This window comes from Nicotiana tabacum, chromosome 2 (assembly GCF_000715075.1).
Source record: "Nicotiana tabacum cultivar K326 chromosome 2, ASM71507v2, whole genome shotgun sequence".
In the NCBI taxonomy this organism is placed as follows: domain Eukaryota; kingdom Viridiplantae; phylum Streptophyta; class Magnoliopsida; order Solanales; family Solanaceae; genus Nicotiana; species Nicotiana tabacum.
Genome location: NC_134081.1, coordinates 456,698 through 477,487, shown reverse-complemented (window position 1 = coordinate 477,487; position 20,790 = coordinate 456,698). Strand labels below are relative to the sequence as shown.

The window sequence follows — 20,790 nt, the reverse complement described above, 5'->3', positions numbered from 1 at the left end:
TTGTCTTTCCCATTTCAGCAGTTTATGAAATCTCATGGGATTATTCATCAAACATCTTGTCCGTACAAATCTAACCACAAAATGGGGTAGTTGAAAGAAAGAATATATATCTTATTGAAATTGCTCGTACCCTACTCATACAATCTCATGCTCCGTTGCGTTTTTGGGGGATGCAGTTCTTACATCTTGCTATCTTATTAATCGTATGCCATCTTCAGCTATCCAGAACCAAGTTCCATTCTCTGTCATGTTTCCCCACTTACCTTTGTTCTCTCTTCCACCCCGTATCTTTGGAAGCACTTGTTTTGTCCATAACCTTACTCCACGAACAGATAAGTTAGCTCCTCGTGCTCTTAAGTGCATATTTCTGGGTTTCTCGAAAACACAAAAGGGGTATCGATGCTACTCTCTGACCTCCAGTGGTACCTTATGTCCGCTGATATTACCTTCTTTGAAACCCAATCATACTTTACAGGTTCAGGTCATCACTTAGATATTTCTGAGGTACTACCAGTTTCATGTTTTGGAGATTCAGTCACTCCAGCTCCATCACCTACAGCTCCAGTTGTAGCTCCACCACCTATAGCTCCAGTTGTAGCTCTACCACCTATAGCTCCAGTTCCACTACCTACAGCTCCGGTTGTAGTTCCACCACCTATAGCTCCAGTTCCTCCACATAATCCAGTTCAACCTTTTGTAGCTCCACCACTATTGACTTATCATCGTCGTCCACATCTAGCATCAGGCCCAGGTGATACACACCCCGCATCAGATTCTGCACCTACTGCGGACTTGTCTCCTCTTAGTCAACCAATTTCACTCCGCAAAGGTGTACGATCCACACTTAATCCTAATCCCCACTATGTCGGTTTAAGTTATCATCGTCTGTCGTCACCTCATTATACTTTTATATCTTTTTTGTCCACTGTTTCTATCCCTAAGTCTACAGGCGAGGCACTATCTCATCCAGGATGGCGACATGCTATGATTGACGAGATGTCTGCTTTACATGCGAGTGACACTTGGGAGCTTATTCCTATTCCTGCAGGTAAGTCTAATGTTGGTTGTCATTGGGTTTATGCAGTCAAAGTCGGCCCGGATGGCCAGGTTGATCGGCTTAAGGCTCGTCTTGTTGCAAAAGGATATACTCAGATTTTTGGGCTTGATTATACTGATACTTTCTCTCCCGTGGCTAAAGTAGCATCTGTTCGTCTCTTTTTGTCCATGGCTGTTGTACGTCATTGGCCTTTTTATCAGTTAGACATTAAAAATGCTTTTCTCCACGGTGATCTTGAGGAAGAAATTTATATGGAGCAACCACCTGATTTTGTTGCTCAGGGGGAGTTTAATGGTTGTGTGTGCAGATTGCGCAGGTCACTATATGGTTTGAAACAGTCCCCTCGAGCTTGGTTTGGTAAGTTCAGCACAATTATTCAGGAGTTCAGCATGACTCGTAGTGAGGCTGATCACTCTGTGTTTTATCGGCATTCTGCTCCTAATCTGTATATTTATCTAGTGATTTATGTTGATGATATTGTTATTACTGGTAATGATCAGGACGGTACTACTAATCTTAAGCAACATCTCTTTCAGCACTTCCAGACTAAGGATCTGGGCAGATTGAAGTATTTTCTAGGTATTGAGGTCGCTCAGTCTAGCTCAGGTATTGTTATTTCACAGCGGAAATATGCCTTAGACATTCTTGAGGAGACTGGAATGATGGGTTGCAGACCTATTGTCTCTCCTATGGATCTGAATGCTAAGCTTCTGCCTGGACAGGGGGAGCCTCTTAGAGACCCTACGAGATATAGGAGGTTGGTTGGCAAATTGAATTACCTTACAGTAACTAGACCTGGCATTTCTTTTCCGGTGAGTGTTGTAAGTCAGTTTATGGATTCTCCCTGTGATAGTCACTGAGATGCAGTTGTTCGCATTCTTCGGTATATAAAGTCAGCTCCAGGCAAAGGATTACTATTCGAGGATCGAGGCCACGAGCAGATTGTTGGGTACACAGATGCTGATTGGGCAGGATCACCTTTTGATAGACGTTCTACATCTGGATATTATGTTCTAGTAGGAGGTAATTTTGTCTCGTGGAAGAGCAAGAAACAGAATGTAGTTGCTCGATCTAGCGTCGAATCCGAATATCGGGCCATGGCTATGGCGACGTGTGAGTTAGTTTGGGTCAAGCAGTTGCTCAAGGAGTTAAAGTTCGGAGAAAATCAGCAAGATGGAACTAGTGTGTGATAACCAAGCTGCTCTTTATATTGCGTCAAATCTGGTGTTCCATGAGAGAACCAAACACATTGAGATCGACTGTCACTTTATCAGAGAAAAAATACTTTCAGGATATATTGTTACAAAGTTTGTAAAGTCGAATGATCAACTAACAGATATTTTCACTAAGTCTCTTACTGGTTATCGTATTAGTTACATGTGTAACAAGCTCGGTACATATGATGTGTATGCACCGGCTTGAGGGGGAGTGTTAGTTTACAGATATGTATAGTGTAGTCTTGTCCCACATTGGAAGAGGAGTAATATCTCCTTGTAGTGTATAGCTATAAATAGGGACCTCTTGTATTGTATTTATCATCTAATATCAATAATATATTTTCTCCCGTGCTTTCTCACAATGTATATTAACCAAATTCGAGTTAGAATCACTTACCCCGATGAATTTCTTGAAAAACCCACGAAATATCGCCACAAACCGAGCTCCCTAGGTCCAAAATGTGAAATAATACCCTAAACCTCGTTAATATAGTGCACCCTCTGAACTCCCACTTCGCGGTCCGCTAAATTCCAAGCGCCAGAACCATACCCGAGTTTCGAAAATGCCCGGACTCGCTCAAAACTCACCCTGAAACACACCCGAGACCCCCGGGACCTGAACCAAACATACCAACCAATCCTAAAACACCATACGAACTTAGTCGAACCTTCGAATCACTCAAAATAACATCAAAACACAAAATTACCCTCGGATTCAAGTCTAAGAACTTCTAAACTTATAAATTCGACAACCGATGCCGAAACCAACCAAACTACGTCCGAATGACCTCAAATTTTGCACACACGTCACAAATGACAGTCGACTTTTCTAACTTAAATTTTCAAATTATGAAACTTAGTGTCTCATTTCACTCCGAATTTCTTTCGGACCCGAACCAACTAATCCGGTAAGTCATAAATAAATATAAAGTATAAATTGAGCAGTAAATGAGGAAACAGGGTTATAATACTCAAAACGACCGGCCAGTTTCAAACAATAAAGCTATTATATCGGAACCGAAATTTTGTTTTATAAAAGAAAAGAGCGTGTGAGCTGCAAGTCATAGTAAGTTTCTGCGGCCTAACTTTGTCTGATTTCAATTTAATGTTTTAAATAGAGTTCGTTTATTTCCTACCCTTTTTACTCATCTTATTAATATTCACACTTAGAGATTAAGATAATGGAATTGTACATCTGGCACAAAAATATCCTTGTGTAATTACAAGTTATTTAAATCACCTAGATTACATCTGTTTATAAAGTGCTTTCAAATTACGCATATCATTTGCTATTGATTTGAAGTTAATGGTCATTTAAGGCTGTCATAATTATATGAATATTTTCACTCTTCTTTAATTTTACTTTTTACTTTTGGTAAATCGCATGTACTCCCTTTGTTCCCATTTAATTTAATTGTTATGTACATTAAAAATTATGGTTCCCCGAATACTTGTCATTTCAAAAAATCAAGAGATGATTAATTATTTTTTAGTTCCAACTTTAATGTTAGTATTAATTATTCTAGTAAAGTAAAGTAACAGATTAGCATAACTTTAAACATCAAATTCTTAACATATGCACATATCAAAATACTGATTCTAAGAATATTTTTAAAATAAAATATACTGTATACTACATAAGTACTGTAATTGTCAAATATTTTAAAACAATTAGTAATAATAGAAAATGTTGTACAAGATGCAAAGAGCAATATATCGAGATGTGCTTCTTTGTTTTTGTCAAATCTATAGGGGCAAAATTAAAGTATCGAAATCTTCAAACACCAAATTACACAAATAAGAGGTTTTAACACATTTGGTCGGTGAGACAAAAACAATTACCTCCCCTTGCTAAAAGTATACACTGACTATACAATGTGGATTTCACTAAAAATAAATGGTTTGGGCTACTATAAGGGGTATTATCGTTTTTAACCCGCGTCAGAAATTATTTACATTTGATAGCCGAAAAATGTATAAAATTATATATTTTTTATATATATATTTTCGGTTATTATTTCAATAGCGACTATACAGTGTCATTTTTCCTTCACATGACTAATTATTCAAAATGCCAACCGCCTAATGTTTTGGCGACCTACCTCTTTTTTATTTCAATTCCAAGTTTTAAATAGAGGTAAGCTGTTTCCTACCTTTTACTAATCTTGTTATGTTAATTTTCACACTTGATATTAAGATAATGGAAATGTACATCTGGCACAAAAGATATCCTTGTGTAATTACAAGTTAATCGAATCACCTAGATGATATCTGTTTATAAATTGCTTCAAATAGAGACGTATGCATATGTACAAGTATGACTACGGCTACAATGTATAATCTAATATACCAAATACCCCTTCATGTCAAAATAACACATCAAAATCCTAGAGATAATATTTAGGATGATTAAATTTCTTAAATATCTCTTCATGACAAGAGTGGATTACTCCGATGGTCAGCACCCCCACCTACAATATCAAGATTGTGGGTTCGAATTATCAAAGGAGCAATAGCTGCAAGTCTGCAACAAAGGGAATCAAAGAAAAAAAAAAGTAGTCATATAAGCAAATAAGGCATAGACAAGAAGAAATATATCTCCAAACAAAATATAAAGAAGCCTAAATTCTACCCCAAACATGATATAACATTAACGCCTGCATATATGCTCGTCGCCTCGCATATGTGTCGCCCCCAAACATGTTGTACTTTGCATATAAGATCATTTTATGAAAGATTTCTTCAAATCAAAATTAGCCAAGCTTCTTACCTTATCCGAGATAGGCTTCAACCTCCCAATATGCTCTTTTTCCTCTACTCGTGACCTCCAAACATTCTAAATCTAACCAAACAATACTTAATAAGGTTAAATAAAAATTATAGGAACCAATTTCAAACAATAAAGCTATTACATCGGAACCGAAAATTTATTTTATAAAAGAAAAGAGCGCGTGAGCTACAAGTCATAGTAAGTCGCATGTTGGTTCGACGACCTACCTTTATTTGATTTCAATTTAAAGTTTTAAATAGAGTTCGTCTATTTCCTACCTTTTACTCATCTTATTAATATTCACACTTAGAGATTAAGATAATGGAAATGTACATCTGGCACAAAAATATCCTTGTGTAATTACAAGTTAATTAAATCACCTAGATTACATCTGTTTATAAAGTGCTTCCAAATTACGGATATCATTTGCTATTGATTTGAAGCTAATGGTTGTTTAAGGCTGTCATAATTATACGAATATTTTCACACTTCTTTAATTCTACTTTTTACTTTTGGTAAATCGCATGTACTCCCTTTTTTCCCATTTTTAGTTGTCATGTACATTAAAAATTATGGTTCCCCGAATACTTGTCATTTCAAAAAATCAAGAGATCGATTAATTATTTTTTAGTTCCAACTTTAATCTTAGTATTAATTGTTCTAGTAAAGTAAAGTAACAGATTAGCATAACTTTAACCATCAAATTATTAACATATGCACATATCAAAATACTGATTATAAGAATATTTTTAAAATAAAATATACTGTATACTACATAAGTAATTGTCAAATATTTTAAAACAATTAGTAATAAAAAAAATATTGTACAAGATGCAAAGAGCAATATATCGAGATGTGCTTCTTTGTTTTTGTCAAATCTATAGGGGCAAAATTAAAGTATCGAAATCTTCACACACCAAATTACACAAATCAAAGCTCAATGGTCCCATTATGAAATTTAATAAAAACTGATTTTGAGAATTCCAAAATGACGAAATTGCCCATGCGAAGTACGCCGCAGAACATGAAAACTCAAAAGTCAAATAGATACCAATATCTTCTATTAAAGCAAACTAAATACTTACAGTTACAGAGGTTGTTTTAAGGAATCTGTGTGTTGTTGTAATTTATGTACTATTTATAATGTATTTGCTAATAAATCCGTCTGAAAATCCGATGGAAGCAGCATTCACCGGCGACGCCGTCAGCGACGGCGGCGGCGGCAGTGAGATGTCGAAATCATTGGCGGTGATTACGTGTACTGCGTTGGCAATTTTCTATGTTGCAATCTTGTATTCTCCGACGTTGATTCTCCGTTTACAACCGCCGGATTCGTTTCAATCATACATGATCCGACGGTTCATATGCGCCGCCATTTCCTCTGTTTTCTCGCTCATTGCCTGCTCTCTTATCCTCCCTGTAAGATTTTCTTTTTCAGATACTATTTTCTGCTTTCTTAATATTTGACTTAGATATTCTGATTCCATTTATATGACATAATTTGACCGGACAAGCAGTTTAAAAAAGAAATGAAAAGACTTGTAGAACTGGTGGTCTTAAATATGCTACACTCTTTTCGTTCTAAATTATGTGACTTTTAGCTTTTTAAAATTAATTTGACTAATTGTTGAAGCTAAATTGAATTTAAAAAATGGGCAGCCCGATGCACTAAGTTCTTGCTATGCGCGGAATTCGGGAAGGGCCAGACCACAAGGGTCTATTGTACGTAAACTTACCTGCATTTCTGCAAGAGGCTGTTTCTACGACTCGAACCCGCATGGCAACAACTTTAACAGTTACGCCAAGGCTCCCCTTTTGAAGCTAAATTGAATTAAATCAACTTAATAGTTTAAAACTAAAATTTAATATTTAACAACTATACGAAAAATACTATAAGTTGTAATTCTTCTAGTGTCAATGTAATGAAAAGTAGATCTTAAAATGTTCGTCAAAGTTCACATAGTTTTAATCTCGAGAAACGAAGACTGTGACATAAATTGAGACAGAGGGAATACAACATTTCTGTGGCTTTAAAACTTTTGAAAAGTTAGAGTATACCTTAAGTGTGACTATAAGAACTTGTCTGTAAAGGTAAAACAGGAAATTCAAGGGTAAATTGTTTTCAAAATCAGAAAGGTGTTTGTTCCCGTTGGAACTGGCTAATAAGGAAATAGTGTCATTCTTTTCTAGTCTTTTATTTTAAAATAAATAGTTCTTTTTTCCCTGCTAAATGGCTCATTATGTTTATTCAAGAATATGATTGTCTGTGCTGCTATGTTACGTTGAATCAGAGTTTTCAATTCACATGGTCTGTTAATTTTGAGGAATTAATGCCAAGGACAGATAATCTTGGATGAGAAGGATGATGAGTTTAGTTAACTTATGGGGTAGTTTGGTTCACATGTTAGTTATGCGAGGATTATAATGCAGGGATCCTTTATGCGATAATTAATAATGGAGTGATTGTTGTGCGGTAATTTTTTTTATTTTTTATGAGACCAACTAAACGTTGTATTAAGATGTTATGTTGGGATTAATCATTCCAATAAAATAAACCAAGCGACCCCTAAATGTACCATGATCCCTCATCCTGACCTATATCAGCAATTTAGTGTGTTTCGTATGATAGAATTTCCAGTGTTTGGATACTTTGTAATCTGGAAAAGGCCTTCACTGTAAAATATTTTCTACTAAAATGGAAAACTGACTTCACTCCTATTCTCTTTCAATCAACTCTTAGGCATTGTTGTTAGCATTTACTAATAAAATCATCTAAACATTATTCTCATACCCTATCCTACACCTTGTACAATTACCGTAACTCTGCTACCCTATACACACCCAAAAGGGTAATATGATCAAGAAAATGATTTTCTAAGGGAAAACATTTTTGCAGAAAATCTTTTCCATAGAAAACATTTTACTCTAAGTTCCCAACTTTTATAAGAGATAGGAACATTATACTAAGTGGAACGGCCATTTTGCATCAGAATGTTTTTCTGTAACTTCTATTCTATATAGGCTAAACAAGTGAGGAAAGAAGCTTCTTAATCCGAGTTAACAGAAGCTCGATTTTAAATTCTACATCTTTTTTTGTTCACAATTGTCGTATACATTAAGTCTTCATAATGTCCTTGTTGATATATCACTTCATCTTAGTATTAAGTCCTCATAGTGTTCTTGTCAATATATCACTGTACCTTCATATTTTTTGTCCCAGAGGACAAGTATGTTCATCTAGGGTGATGACTCACATGCTACAAAGCGTTGACAACTAATGTCACGTATATGGGTAATAATCCACAGACTAAAAAGAACGAAAGGTGAGGTTTAATTAGGAAAAAAAGAAGGGAGAGTGCTCCGACAACTATTCGGAATATCTTCTACAATGAAATGCAACTACTTTTCCTTCCCAACATTTGGAATTTCTCCTTCCATATTGTCCATATTAAGCAGAGGTTTCAAAAGGAACCTCTTTGTATATCTGTGAGTTTTTCTGTCTGCTTGTGTATATTTACATTCTAATTCTCAGTTAGGATATGTGTTATCTCTTATGTAGCTCTTATACTAGATACTTAGATTTTGCTGGAAGCCAGGACTTACCTTGGCTTTACATAATCTGAGTCCGTTCATCCATGAACAAATCGTTGGTGTCTAAACTTTTATGCAAAGCTTCTTTTGCCTGCAACTTATTCTTTTATTCTCTTTTTTCGGATCTTTCAGATTCAGTGGGGCAAATCTCACCTTTTCAGTGTTTATGGCATCAGATTGGATCATATGGTAAGTATCACATCTTCACTGGATAAATTATTTTGCCTGAGACAATGCTGTGCATGTGTTTGTTATCAAGTTCTGTTCTTTTATGATTCGCAGATTCAGAAAGGGTGACTGATTGCTGAAATGCAATTTTATGTTTAAAACAGTGGCAAGCTGTCGTCTTTCCTCTGACATTGACTTCCTTAATGTACGCTGGCACCTTGATCCTCAAGCTGTTATTGTTGCTAGACTCTGGCCAAGAAGATAGGGAAAATGGAAGAAGCCTGTCACTTGACAGTATTAAAAATGTTGTCTATGAATTTATTGAATCGACCTTTTCACTGGCTTCCGATATTTCAGCATGGCGCAATTATCTTGTGGTCAGTAACTTTAATGTTAAGCTTGTTACGTTCTCTGTTCTCTATGTAAATGCAGTTGCCTATCTGATTTTCGTTTCAGGATTTAGATTTACTCTAGTCCTTCTATTTCATGGTCGTGAGATCAATAATAATTGTACCCTCAAACTTCTATTCTTACTAGCTTAGTTTTCTAGTAGCTTTTGTACCACCAACTCCCTGCATATTTGGTATATATATATAGATGCATTTTCTTATGTTAGAGTGTATGGTAACATCAAACGAGAATATATTGAGTCTTCTGTTTCTTTTTGTTTTCGGGGTGGTGGGGGCTAAGTTGCTCGGACTCTTCACTTTTGGTACCGTACCTGTGTCGACACGATGTGGGTGTGGGATCCGTACCGAAGTCAACCGATCTTGGGTACTTTGACCAAAAAGAGAAATTCGGGACAGATACAATGATTTATGAAATCAAAACAAAAGCCAGGTGAAATTGAAGAAAATAGAATACCTTGTATATAGAAATTTCTATGTCAATCCTTTTCGCTTTTATCTTCTTTCGGGATTCTCCTCTTGATTAATATTTGAGTTTTTTTTAAACGAATCCCGCACCCGTTATTCGTACTTGGATCCGTACTCCCGAATCTTAAAATTTAGATCATGAAGGATTCGACCATAAAGATCTGCACTCGTATCCTACGACACCCGCACCCGAGTCTGAGCAACTTAGAGTGGGGATGGGATGGGGCTAAAGATCAAGTCTTCTTTATATAATCTCTTTGAAGCAAATATTACGTACTCCATCAACCCCATTTTAGTTATTCTTTTTATGAAGTTAGGGGATTTCATTAGCGGATGCAGTAGTTAGAAAAAGGTGAGCTCCATTGCAAGAGTGTAGATAAACATACTATAAGGAGCGACAAAATCAAGGAGTTGTCCAATATTATGTACATTTTGTGAATTGCTCCGGCAAAAAAGGTTTAAGAGACACCTATTATTTAGAGAGTGATTAGGAGTTGAACTTCCATAAAGACATCTACTGTTTCTCTCTGTCCAGATACACCAAAAAATGCAAGCTAGCACTGATTGCCAAATCTGGGGAAGTGGTTTTCAAGGGAGAGTTGCCTAGCCAGATTCCTAACTCCTAGACCACATTTTAGTTTTGGCAACACAACTCTCTCCTATTTTAGCAGATAGTATTTATGCTGCGAGCTATTTCCCTTCCCATAGGAAATTTTTCCTGATTCCGTCTTGCCGCTTGAGGACTTTGCTGAGAATGGTGAAGTGACATGAAGTAGGTGGGAATACTGTGCAGCTCCTCCAGTACGCTGTTGATTAATGTCAACCTGCCTCCCGTTGACAAATATTGTTTTTGCTAAGTATCCAGCCTTTTCTCAAAACTTTCTGTGCCACATCAGCATATAGGAGGTGTGATACAGTGACTATATCTCAATTTCTGTTGCCTACACTAAAGCCCTTAAGCCATTGACTTTGCACTGCCTCATTTGGGCTGGTCAAGATGGTCTGTCTCATTAAATGGGTCATTGTCCAACCCTGCTCAAAGTTCACTTAGGTTAAGATGGGCAGATAGGCTGGGTCAAGATGGGGTAAACAATGGGTTGTAACCCAACCCGCCCAGATTGACCCAAATCTTTGCAATATTCTCAACCTTTCAAACAAGCATATATAAAAATTAACTTATGTTTTGGAATAAATGTCAATTCATGCCAAATGATTTCTTTCCTCAATTTGGATTTAGAATTTTATTTGATAGTTACTAACAAAGATCAAAATAATAAAAAAGTAGTAAAATTAGACCTTCCCACCCACCCCAACCCACCTCCCACCACTCCAACCCCCACCCCCACCCTAAATAGAAATATTATTTAGAGTTATTAATTAAAATACTATATCGTAGATATAGTATTTTCTTTTTCATTCAACAAAATGAATATTTTCTTTTTATAATGTAGAAAGTTCTTTCATTTCAATAAAATAAGTACGTTTTTTTCATGACGTAGAAAATATATTTTCTTTTTCACAAAATGAGTACTTTCTTTTCATGTTGTAGAAAAAGTATTTTTTTTTTTTGTTTCAACAAAAAGAGTGCTTTCTTTTCGTGATATAGAAAAAGTATTTTCTTTTTCACAATAGTATTTTCTTTTAATGTTGTAGATAGAGTACTTTCTTTTTCATTTCAACAAAATAAAACTTTTCTTTTTATGATGTAGAAAAAGTATTTTCGTTCATTTCAATAAAATAAGTACTTTTTTTTCATGATATAGAAAAAGTATTTTCTTTTTCATAAAATGAGTACTTTTTTTTCATGCTGTAGAAAAAGTATTTTCTTTTGTTTCAACTTCTTTTCGTTCATTTCAATAAAATAAGTACTTTTTTTTCATGATATAGAAAAAATATTTTTTTTTTCATAAAGTGAGTACTTTCTTTTCATGTTGTAAAAAAAGTATTTTCTTTTGTTTCAACAAAAAGAGTACTTTCTTTTCATGACGTAGAAAAAGTAAAAAAAAATTTCATAAAATGAGTACTTTCTTTTCATGTTGTAGAAAAAGTATTTTCTTTTGTTTCAACAAAAAGACTAATTTTTTTTTCATGATGTAGAAAAAGTATTTTCTTTTTCACAACATGAGTACTTTCTTTCTGAAGATATCAACCAAACATGGAAAAATTAGAAAATATTTCCAGAACATAGGTCAAGGTAGAACTCTAAGATTGAGCATATCCATGGGTCAAGGTTGGACATCATCATGAGTCCATTTGAACGGATGATTTTGGCCAAATACATAAACAACCCTTTAAAGTTGTCACTATTTTCCATTTAGACACTTAAACTGAACCTATTACCTATTGGACACTCAAACTATTGGCGAAGTGTACTATTGAACACAAAAAAACTCATACCCACAAAAAAACAAGCATGTGAATTCAAGGGCTGCTTACATGGCAATGTAACCGATAAAAGAAAACCACATCACTAAAAAAAATACACATTGCCTCTTCAGACCAGACCCACCACCTTCCTCTTTCTCTTATTTTCCTCATCACCTGCTTGTTCATCTTCAGTCACCGCACCAACAATAATCACCATAGAAAATCACTAACTTCATTGAAATTTAAACTAAAAATTAAAAAAAGACAGCACACTACAATCACACTTAAAAAGAACACAAAATCAATCACCAAGTTGTTGCTTTGGATCTTCCAGTCAGGATGAGGATAATAAGGAATCAACAACACCCAGAAAGTCCACTACCCCCACTCACGACATAACTGCAATATATGCAGATTGCAGAAAATTAATAGTTCCAATATATGTGTTTTGGCATGTTCGAAGAATATCAAGAGAGAAACAACGGTGCAATTTCTGGGTCATCACATTGATGACGGATTTCCCGATCACCACGATCCCGCTCCCCTCTTCGGAAGAAATAGAGTACCTGCGAAGGGGTTAGAAAACCTTATATTCTAGTGCTTAGTAAAAATCTGATTTTGTAATTTTAATGTTGTATCTTTGAAGTGAATCTGTACAAAAACCAGAATTATTAGGAGGAAGATGAAGGAGAAAGTAGGAGAAAACAAGTATTTGAATAAAAAAGTAAAAAAACTTTACTTCAGTTATTAAAGGCTTCACGCGCGCAACTCTTGGTGAGATTCACTAATTATGCCACGTTTGCATTAAGTGTTCAATAGGTACACTTCGCCACTAGTTTGAGTATCCAATAGGTAGTAGGTTCAGTTTAAGTGTTCAAATGAAAAATAGTGACAACTTTAAAGGGCTGACTATGTATTTGGCCGATGATTTTTGATGGGTTAACTTGGGCTAGCCCAAAACAGCCCATTTGTAAAATCATTCTAGCCCAAACCCATTAAAGCTTGGGCGGATTGGGCGGGTCAAATGGGTTTGGGTTAGTTTTGCCACCCCTACCTTAAGCCATTGACCTTGATGTCAGAGTTGGAGATACCTAAGGATCTCTCTGAAGAGCTTCCTTTGCTGTGTCCTTTTCTCAATATAATCTTCAAATAAACTAAATACGTGTTTTCTGAATGCACTCTTTTCCCGTCCTTTCAAAAGGGATGTGCTTGACGTGCAGCCCAAGATGTTTGGTATCAAACTCCTTTAATGTCATCTTGCAGATTCTCCTGTCGCATAAACAAAATAGATTAAAGATGACCTGTTTTTATTGTAGGACAAAAAGAATAAGTGGTGCTGCAGGATAAAACAAGATACTTTATAAGAGTTAGACCAATTTTAAACATTAAGATTTGTGATGGTATTTAGTCTTTTCTAAAATAGCTTATATATCCTCTCAAAGCCACCATGAATTGCGGAAAGTGATCCTTAACCATTAATCTTAGAAGATTTCCATTCCTTAGGTGCAACCAAATACTCCAACATGTTGTGAGAAAGTTCTTCTAGCATGTGAATATCTTTTTGAAGTTATTGATACATGGTGTGTACTTTTCCTTATCTTTCTTTCAAGAAAAAAAATCACATGGTGTGCATTTTCTTTGTTTTTCATGTCGAAGCAAAATCTCACTCTACAATTTGTAAACGTGAAAATATATTGTGAACTTAATTCTTGTTTGGACAATTTTCTTTTTTAACAGGCCCCACTTACAGAAGAGCTGGTATTTAGAGCGTGTATGATACCTTTGCTTCTTTGTGGAGGATTCAGCACCTATACAGTGGTGTTTCTTTGTCCTATATTTTTCAGTTTAGGTAAGTACAAGGATTTCATTTTCAGATAAAACTTTCAAGAAACAAGAGGCAATACTTGCATATATTATTAGGGTTTAAGAGTAAGGTATATGTATTCTCGGAAGTGATACTGAATTTTCTTGGTAATACCATATGTCTTGTCAATTTCTTTTCTTTCTTATAATCATATTTCCTACTAAGAAAGAAACTAAAAATTTCGCATTGTAGTTGTTATTCTCCTGTGTTCTGATCTCAATAGTGTCTAATTGGCTCACTCTTGCATGGCATGATATAATTAGAATAAACACAATCTAAGCATGGAGACAATGCAACGACACAGACACTTTTCAACATAGAGAATGGCAAATATTTTCATAAAAATAAGGACATTACATTGTTAGCAATAATGTTTGAAAAATGGCAAATATTTTCACATGAAAGAGGTATTTGAAAAATAAATAAAGAGGAGAAGTTATCCATTGTTTTATATTTGCTAACTTTTGGTCTTAAAGATGAAAGTATGCTACTTTGGTTGAAACTATGGATTGTTTTTCATTTCCTCATCAGGCGCAACTATTTGTGTTATCTGCTTGCAGCTCATTTAAATCATTTGTTAGAATATGCTCAACGAAGCGGCAGCTGGCCCAAAGCTTTTGCGGTTGTAGGTATGATCTTTGTCTCTATGTTAAATGTTTGCATATCAGAAGTTTAAGATCTCAAAGAAGAAGAAGATCTTCGTGTGAACTGGTTGGGTGAGATAGATCATCACATTCGTGTCTCGTATGAATGAACCATTATGATGCTTTATTGGGATTAGTGTCATGTGATTTAAGTTTGAGTTTCTTTTAAAGTTAGACACTCATTGAAAAGCAGAACATTTTAATAGGAACAACTGCATCAAATCTTGAGCATGGATAAAGACTGTCAGTTCACTACGTCATTCTTTCCCCATATATTGGGACGGCTTAAGCAATTTTGCATATTATCACATGGCGTGGGGCAAAATGATATTCAGCTTGCACGCATACATGGTACTCCAAAAGAACTGAATATATTAAAATAAGATCAATTGCATCAAAATTTGAGTGTGAATAGAGCTGTCAGTTCACCGGGAAGATAGTTCAAATTTTGGAAGAATCATTTGAAAATGCTAGAGCTCCGTCTTCTCTTTAACTCCCGGCGATTCCAAATCATGCTCTCCTTCCCGTCTCCGAATTATTCTCTTCTCGTTGCGGAATCTTTCTTCTCTCTTTCCCGCCACTCATTACTCTTTCTGTCCATCTCTTCTTAGTCTTCACTCTTCAGTGTATCATTTTTATAGGTGATCAACATAAAACTTAGTTACCCATCCTATGCGAAATACCTTCTTCACCATTGGTCACAAGTCATTTGAAGCCAAGGAAAGGGCTACTGATGTGACTGTTGGTGCTGATGAAGCGAAAACCGTCGCTTATTCATCAACAAGTCAACTTTTATTTGGATATGTTGGATTATGAGGAGTTTTTCTTATAGGAATGCCCTTCCGTGGAACTCGCCAACTCTATTGGATCTAGGCTTGTGATTCGTAGCCCACTGAACCTGCAGAGCGCAACTCTCCCTTTTAACCCCCCTTCAAGTTCTAATAATTTTAGGCACCGTTGGGCCTTTATAACAAAACCACTAACCCTGATAACCTCTCTCTTGGCATACACAAACTGACCCGACCTCCTATAATCCCCGCAGCAACCAATCTACTTTCCACCACGTTAACACGCATTACATAATAAACATAGCCTAAATATGGATCCGTTCACCCCAAAAAATCCCATACCTTGCCTTTAACGCTTCTTCCTTCTACTCTCCACTACATCAACACCTGTTACATATACCAATGAATATGCATGCTTAGTTTTTGGTGCAACATGTCAGTGGAAAATTTATTAGAGCGTGAAACCTTGCTAAACTTTGTCTGTGCATTACACTCTCTGATGTTCTTACTACTTTATGGATGTAATCTTTTCCAGCCTTTAGCTCACATACATCAATAAACTACATCAGAAAAATAAAACTCGTCTGTTCACGACATATTTCTTTCTCCATATATTTGGACTATGTTGCTTGGACTCGGTGCGGGTATCCGATACAGGTGTGGATCTAGAGGTTGGATTCTTGATCACTTAAATTTAAGGAGTTGGGGATATGGATCCAAGTGCAGATACGAGTGTTGAGATACGGCCAATAAATATATATTACGACATATAAAGTATATTTTATGATTAATTAAAGTTATTGAACTAAAATTAATAAATTTTAATTCTTTATAAACGCCTAATATTTTATTCATAAGATATCTTGCGTTATAGCAAAGTATTCTCATACTTTATATAACTATACAAATATATGACATAAACCAAAAATCGAACCAAATGAGCAATACTTCTTGGACACATATGTAGTCAAAGTACCCTAGGTAAGTTGGTCAAATCCGTTGTGGATCCCACACCCACACTCATGTCGTGCCGATACGGGTGCGACACGGATTTTGAAGAGTCCGTGTAACTTAGACTTAGTATTTGGATGGATTAAGAAGTTTTGCCTTTTCACCACATAGGGCAAAGTGATATTTAGTTTGCATTCAGACATGGCTTTTATGTTTTCAGGCTTCCAGCTCGGCTACACGGTCATCTTTGGATCATATGCTTCATTTCTCTTTGTTCGGACAGGTTAGCAAATGCTTACACTATGCTTTATCCATATGGAGAATCTTCTCACTTCTTTTATTTCATGTTTGAGTTACTACATTTAAATCTGTAATTTTAGGGGCTAAAATTTCCCTAAGAAATGCTCATCTTTCTTCCGATAAGAGCTGCTGATTTTTGGTAATTGCTTTATTAAAGTCCTTAGACTCTAGTTTTACATATTTTCCTGTTTATTTCCTGTTAAAGTATTTTCCACATCATACTTGGATCTCTAACGTACCTTGTTTGAATGCATCGAGTTAGTATGGGAGGTGAATGCTCTTTTTTGTCACAATGGCAGCCCTTGCTAATGTTTCTCTCTTTTCTTTTGTTGGTCTATCTTTTTAATTATGTTCTAAACAATTGATGCTTTTGTTTAATGCACTATACTTATATCAACTACAGGACATCTTACCGCTCCACTAGTTGCTCATATTTTTTGCAACTATATGGGCATACCTATAATAATTTCACGGAGGACAGGTATGTTATTCTTTTCACTAGCTGATTTCAACTGTCTGTAAAGCGATTGCGAAGGGCCGAAGGTGCTTGTGCTTGATAAGTGTAAATATAATGAATGAGAAGTTAAAAACGTCGAAGTACAAAGCAATCAGTTCTGGGGTTCCACTAGCTCCAGTTCCTTTGTTTTCTCCGAGCGTGTTTGGCAAGGCCACAGTACAACTTTTCAATTAGGAAAATAGAGGAGATTGTATGATTAGGCATATGGTCTCAATCAGACAAATATAGCAATTTTATCTTTCTTTAGAAGAAATATTGTGCCTGCTTCAACAAACAACAACAAACCCTGACAAATATTGTGCCTGCTTCAATTGAATATAATGTTGGACTAAATGAGCTTAAATAGAGCAAATTGAACTATGAGGATTCATATAGTCTACCCCAACTTGCTCGGCATTGAGGCACAACAGTAGTTGGTGTTCAAGAAAATATAATAGATTGTGACCTAATGATAGAAGGATAATTGTCAACAAGAACTTAAATGCATGAATATGCATAGCTGCCACTTCATTCCTAAAATTCATTTGGTATCAAGCATCTTTGTTGCACAACCTAACCTAAACAGGTTTTTGTGTTGGTTGGGAGGTATTAGGTACTCGGCGGAATTGTCAAGGTGCACCCAAACTGGGGAGAAATTCAAAAATAGCCAGATTTACAAGTGGTAATTGAAAAATAGCCACAGTTTCAAAAGTAATCGAAATTTAGCCACTTTTCATGTAAAGATAAATCTGAACAAAAACACTGTTCAAAATCCGGAAAATATTCCAGCATAATATACTGGAACTCCAGTATAATATACCGGTTCAACATAATATGCTGAAAGTTCATACACAGGTGCTCCAATCTCCAGTATATTATGCTAGAACTTTCCGTGTGTTGGAGTTCCAGCATGTTTAAGTTCATACACATGTGCACCAATCTCCAGTATATTATGCTGGACCGGTTCGTGTTGCAGCAAAATAGTGGTTATTTTTCAATGACTTTGCAAATGCTGACTATTTTTGAATTATCAGTCCGTAAACTGGCTAGCCCGTGCTATTTTTATCCCAAACTAGTCTGAACACCATTGTTATAAGTAAGAATAAAAATAAGTAGAAGTTACATATTAGTCTCTCAACCAGATCACCAGTTTTACATTTTGGCCTACTTTCCTTAAATAGCTTCATTTGTTGCTAGGTATGGGAGTTTTGATCTTTAGGAATGTTCTTCCTAAGAATACTAATGACAATTCTTGTTTCCTCTTTTATGGTGGCTTAGGGATGGTAACAGTGGCATCTGTAGCTGGGCTGCTAGGTTTCCTCTGGCTTCTTTTTCCACTAACCACTCCTCATTTGTACAATGCCATAACAGATAATTGCATGTGCTGGCATAGATATTGTAGTTGGAGCTAATTTTCTGAATTCCCAGAAAATTCCTCTGAGAGTAAAAAAATAACACAAATAATTTGGAAATTTCTATTCCTTCTCGATTGAATTAGTGAAGGGGAGCGTGACGTTATAGGTCACAGGTTCGAGCCGTAGAATCGGGCACTAACCTTGTGTTAGGGTAAGCAATACCCTGTACCTTGCGTGAATGCGAGACGTTTCGTGCATCGGGCTGCTCTTTTCTTTTCCATTGTATTTGTATTTAATTTTCCTTTTTTTAACCCTTTATTTAGCAATCATTGTCACGTCTTCTGAAAAATCTGAAGGGAACTTTATCATGAGTTTACTATTGAAACATTTGCTTGAAATACCTTTGCTTCTTTTCTTTCTTGGCTAAAAGAAGGTAAAAGTTATTTCAAAAGACAGTTATTTAAGTACTATAACCTCAATTTTGTGTAGTTACTACAGAAGATCTACACGAAAATCCTATTTCATATATCTTTATGCTGAGTTTTAATTATCGAGAAAGACTGAAACGAAAGAAAACTGTAAAAAAGTTAATTTTAGCACTCATGTTGATCAATATTGAATAGGAGTATCATTCTTTTATTGTTTCAGACTAGAGCGGAATTTTCTTTTCGTAGGACGTTTTTAAATATTTTGAATTAGTTTTAAAAGATGAAAACATAGAAAGAAATATTTTTCTATCTTTAATATTATTATTATTTTTGAATGTAAGTTGATTCATTTTGTAATCAGTTTATGATATCTGAACCAAGAATTTCTTGTATGCATTTTGGTTGGCATGATACTTTCAACATTCTAATATTTGAATTCTTAAAAGTTGAAAAATTCTGTAGAAAATATAACTAATGGAATAGTGTCAAACATCTTAGAACGCCCCAGTATGGCCAGAGCAACATATAAATTGAAATTGAAGGAATAAATGTTTTTTACTTTTGGGTGGGAAGAGAGCAGAATTTGTTAAACACAAGGGGTGGGCAAAGAAAAGATTGGATGACGCAACTTTACAAAATTTAATTACTATTTGCTTCTGGACTTTACACATCTTCAAAGTTGGGGTGTAACAACTAACATGTACTAATCACAGTTTCACCAACTTATGGGCGTTTGGACATGAGAATTGTAAAATTCCGAAAAAAGTGAATTTTTTTATTAAGTGAAAATGATATTTGAAAATTAGAGTTGTGTTTGGACATGAATATAATTTTGGGTTGTTTTTGAATTTTTGTGAGTGATTAGAGTGAAATTTGAAAAATAGCTTTTTGGAGTTTTTCAAATTTTCGAAAAATTTAAAAATTCATCTTCAAGTATAATATGGAAATTTTATGGTCAAATATTGATTTCGAAAAAAGTAAAATTTTTCATGGCCAAACGGGCTCTTAATTGGTCTTGACCTTATCCTAACTATAATTACGAATTCTTTATTTTTAAATGACGTCTCATTTTAATTATTCCGCTTAGTCATAGTTCAACAAATTTGTATATATTGTCCAACTTAACCATCTTAACGACTTTGAATGGTAATGTTAAAAAATATTAGGGAACTTTACATAACTGTCACATTTTAAAGAAATATAACAAATTCTTAGCATGAAATCCAATATTCAGTTGTGGCAGAAAAATATTTATATTTGTAGCATACAGTTCCATTAAAATATGAATATTAATTATTAATCCTTAAACATAAGCAATTTGAATGGAAAGTCAATAATTCTTTGTACAAAAATCGTGCCTTTTTTTTCTTTATCTATTAGCTTTTCTTCTTTTTGTTCATGTTCTTACTTTTGTCTTCTACCGAAGTCAATATATTATCTAAATTTGTTCCATTCGTTTTCTTTTTAATTATCTTTCTTAAGTTTTTCTCTTCCTTCTTTCTTCCTTTCTTAACATAAAGATCTTACTTCGATAATAATATACAAAATGTATATATAAAAAATATATGTTGAATTAACACATAAAATATACAAAAAATATACATAAAAAATACATCTTCAATTAAGATGACACTTAGACATGTGAAATATACATAAAAAAAATATATGTTAAATTTAATTAAGATGGCATATAAATATACAAAAAATAAATATATAAAAAATGCATCATGAATTAAAATGGCACTTGACATATAAAATATATTTGAAATATACATTAAAAATACATCTTAAAATAAGATGGCACTTCACAAATAAATATACAAAAATTATATACATAAAAATACATTTTGAATTAAAGTGATACTTGATATACAAAGTATACATTTGTCCTGAAATTTAAACTAAAACTTTTAACTTCA

General features: G+C 34.8%; 2 protein-coding genes across 4 annotated transcripts in view; one reads left to right on the top strand and one right to left on the bottom strand.

The window, feature by feature from the left end:
- Positions 1 to 5,333, bottom strand: part of LOC142173825 (uncharacterized) — a 51,289-nt gene extending 45,956 nt beyond the window's left edge. The window contains exons 1-2 of the mRNA XM_075239628.1: positions 5,323 to 5,333; positions 4,725 to 4,798 (exon numbers count right to left, since the gene is read on the bottom strand). Coding sequence (XP_075095729.1) covers positions 4,725 to 4,798; positions 5,323 to 5,333 — 85 coding nt within the window. The remainder of the gene's footprint in view (positions 1 to 4,724; positions 4,799 to 5,322) is intronic.
- A 768-nt stretch (positions 5,334 to 6,101) lies between these two features.
- LOC107763027 (CAAX prenyl protease 2) lies at positions 6,102 to 18,828 on the top strand. 3 transcript variants are annotated; one of them, XM_016581435.2, is made up of 8 exons: positions 6,102 to 6,463; positions 8,768 to 8,824; positions 8,968 to 9,180; positions 13,783 to 13,894; positions 14,470 to 14,538; positions 16,513 to 16,575; positions 16,996 to 17,073; positions 18,367 to 18,828. In XM_016581435.2, the coding sequence occupies exons 1-8, from the start codon at positions 6,188 to 6,190 to the stop codon at positions 18,498 to 18,500; spliced, it is 1,002 nt and encodes a 333-aa protein (XP_016436921.1). In that variant the 5' UTR covers positions 6,102 to 6,187; the 3' UTR covers positions 18,501 to 18,828. The 3 variants fall into 3 exon arrangements, with proteins under 3 accessions (XP_016436921.1, XP_075085858.1, XP_075085865.1); XM_075229757.1 differs by having other exon boundaries at positions 17,702 to 18,564; XM_075229764.1 differs by lacking the exons at positions 16,996 to 17,073; positions 18,367 to 18,828 and adding an exon at positions 16,673 to 16,863.
- Positions 18,829 to 20,790: the final 1,962 nt, after the last annotated feature.

Excerpts from the sequence above, each read along its gene's own strand:
- LOC107763027 (XM_016581435.2), top strand. The coding sequence starts at position 6,188 with ATGTATTTGCTAATAAATCCGTCTGAAAATCCGATGGAAGCAGCATTC. Across the intron at positions 14,539-16,512 it reads CAAAGCTTTTGCGGTTGTAG|GCTTCCAGCTCGGCTACACG; the intron begins GTATGATCTTTG and ends TTATGTTTTCAG. Across the intron at positions 16,576-16,995 it reads ATTTCTCTTTGTTCGGACAG|GACATCTTACCGCTCCACTA; the intron begins GTTAGCAAATGC and ends TATCAACTACAG.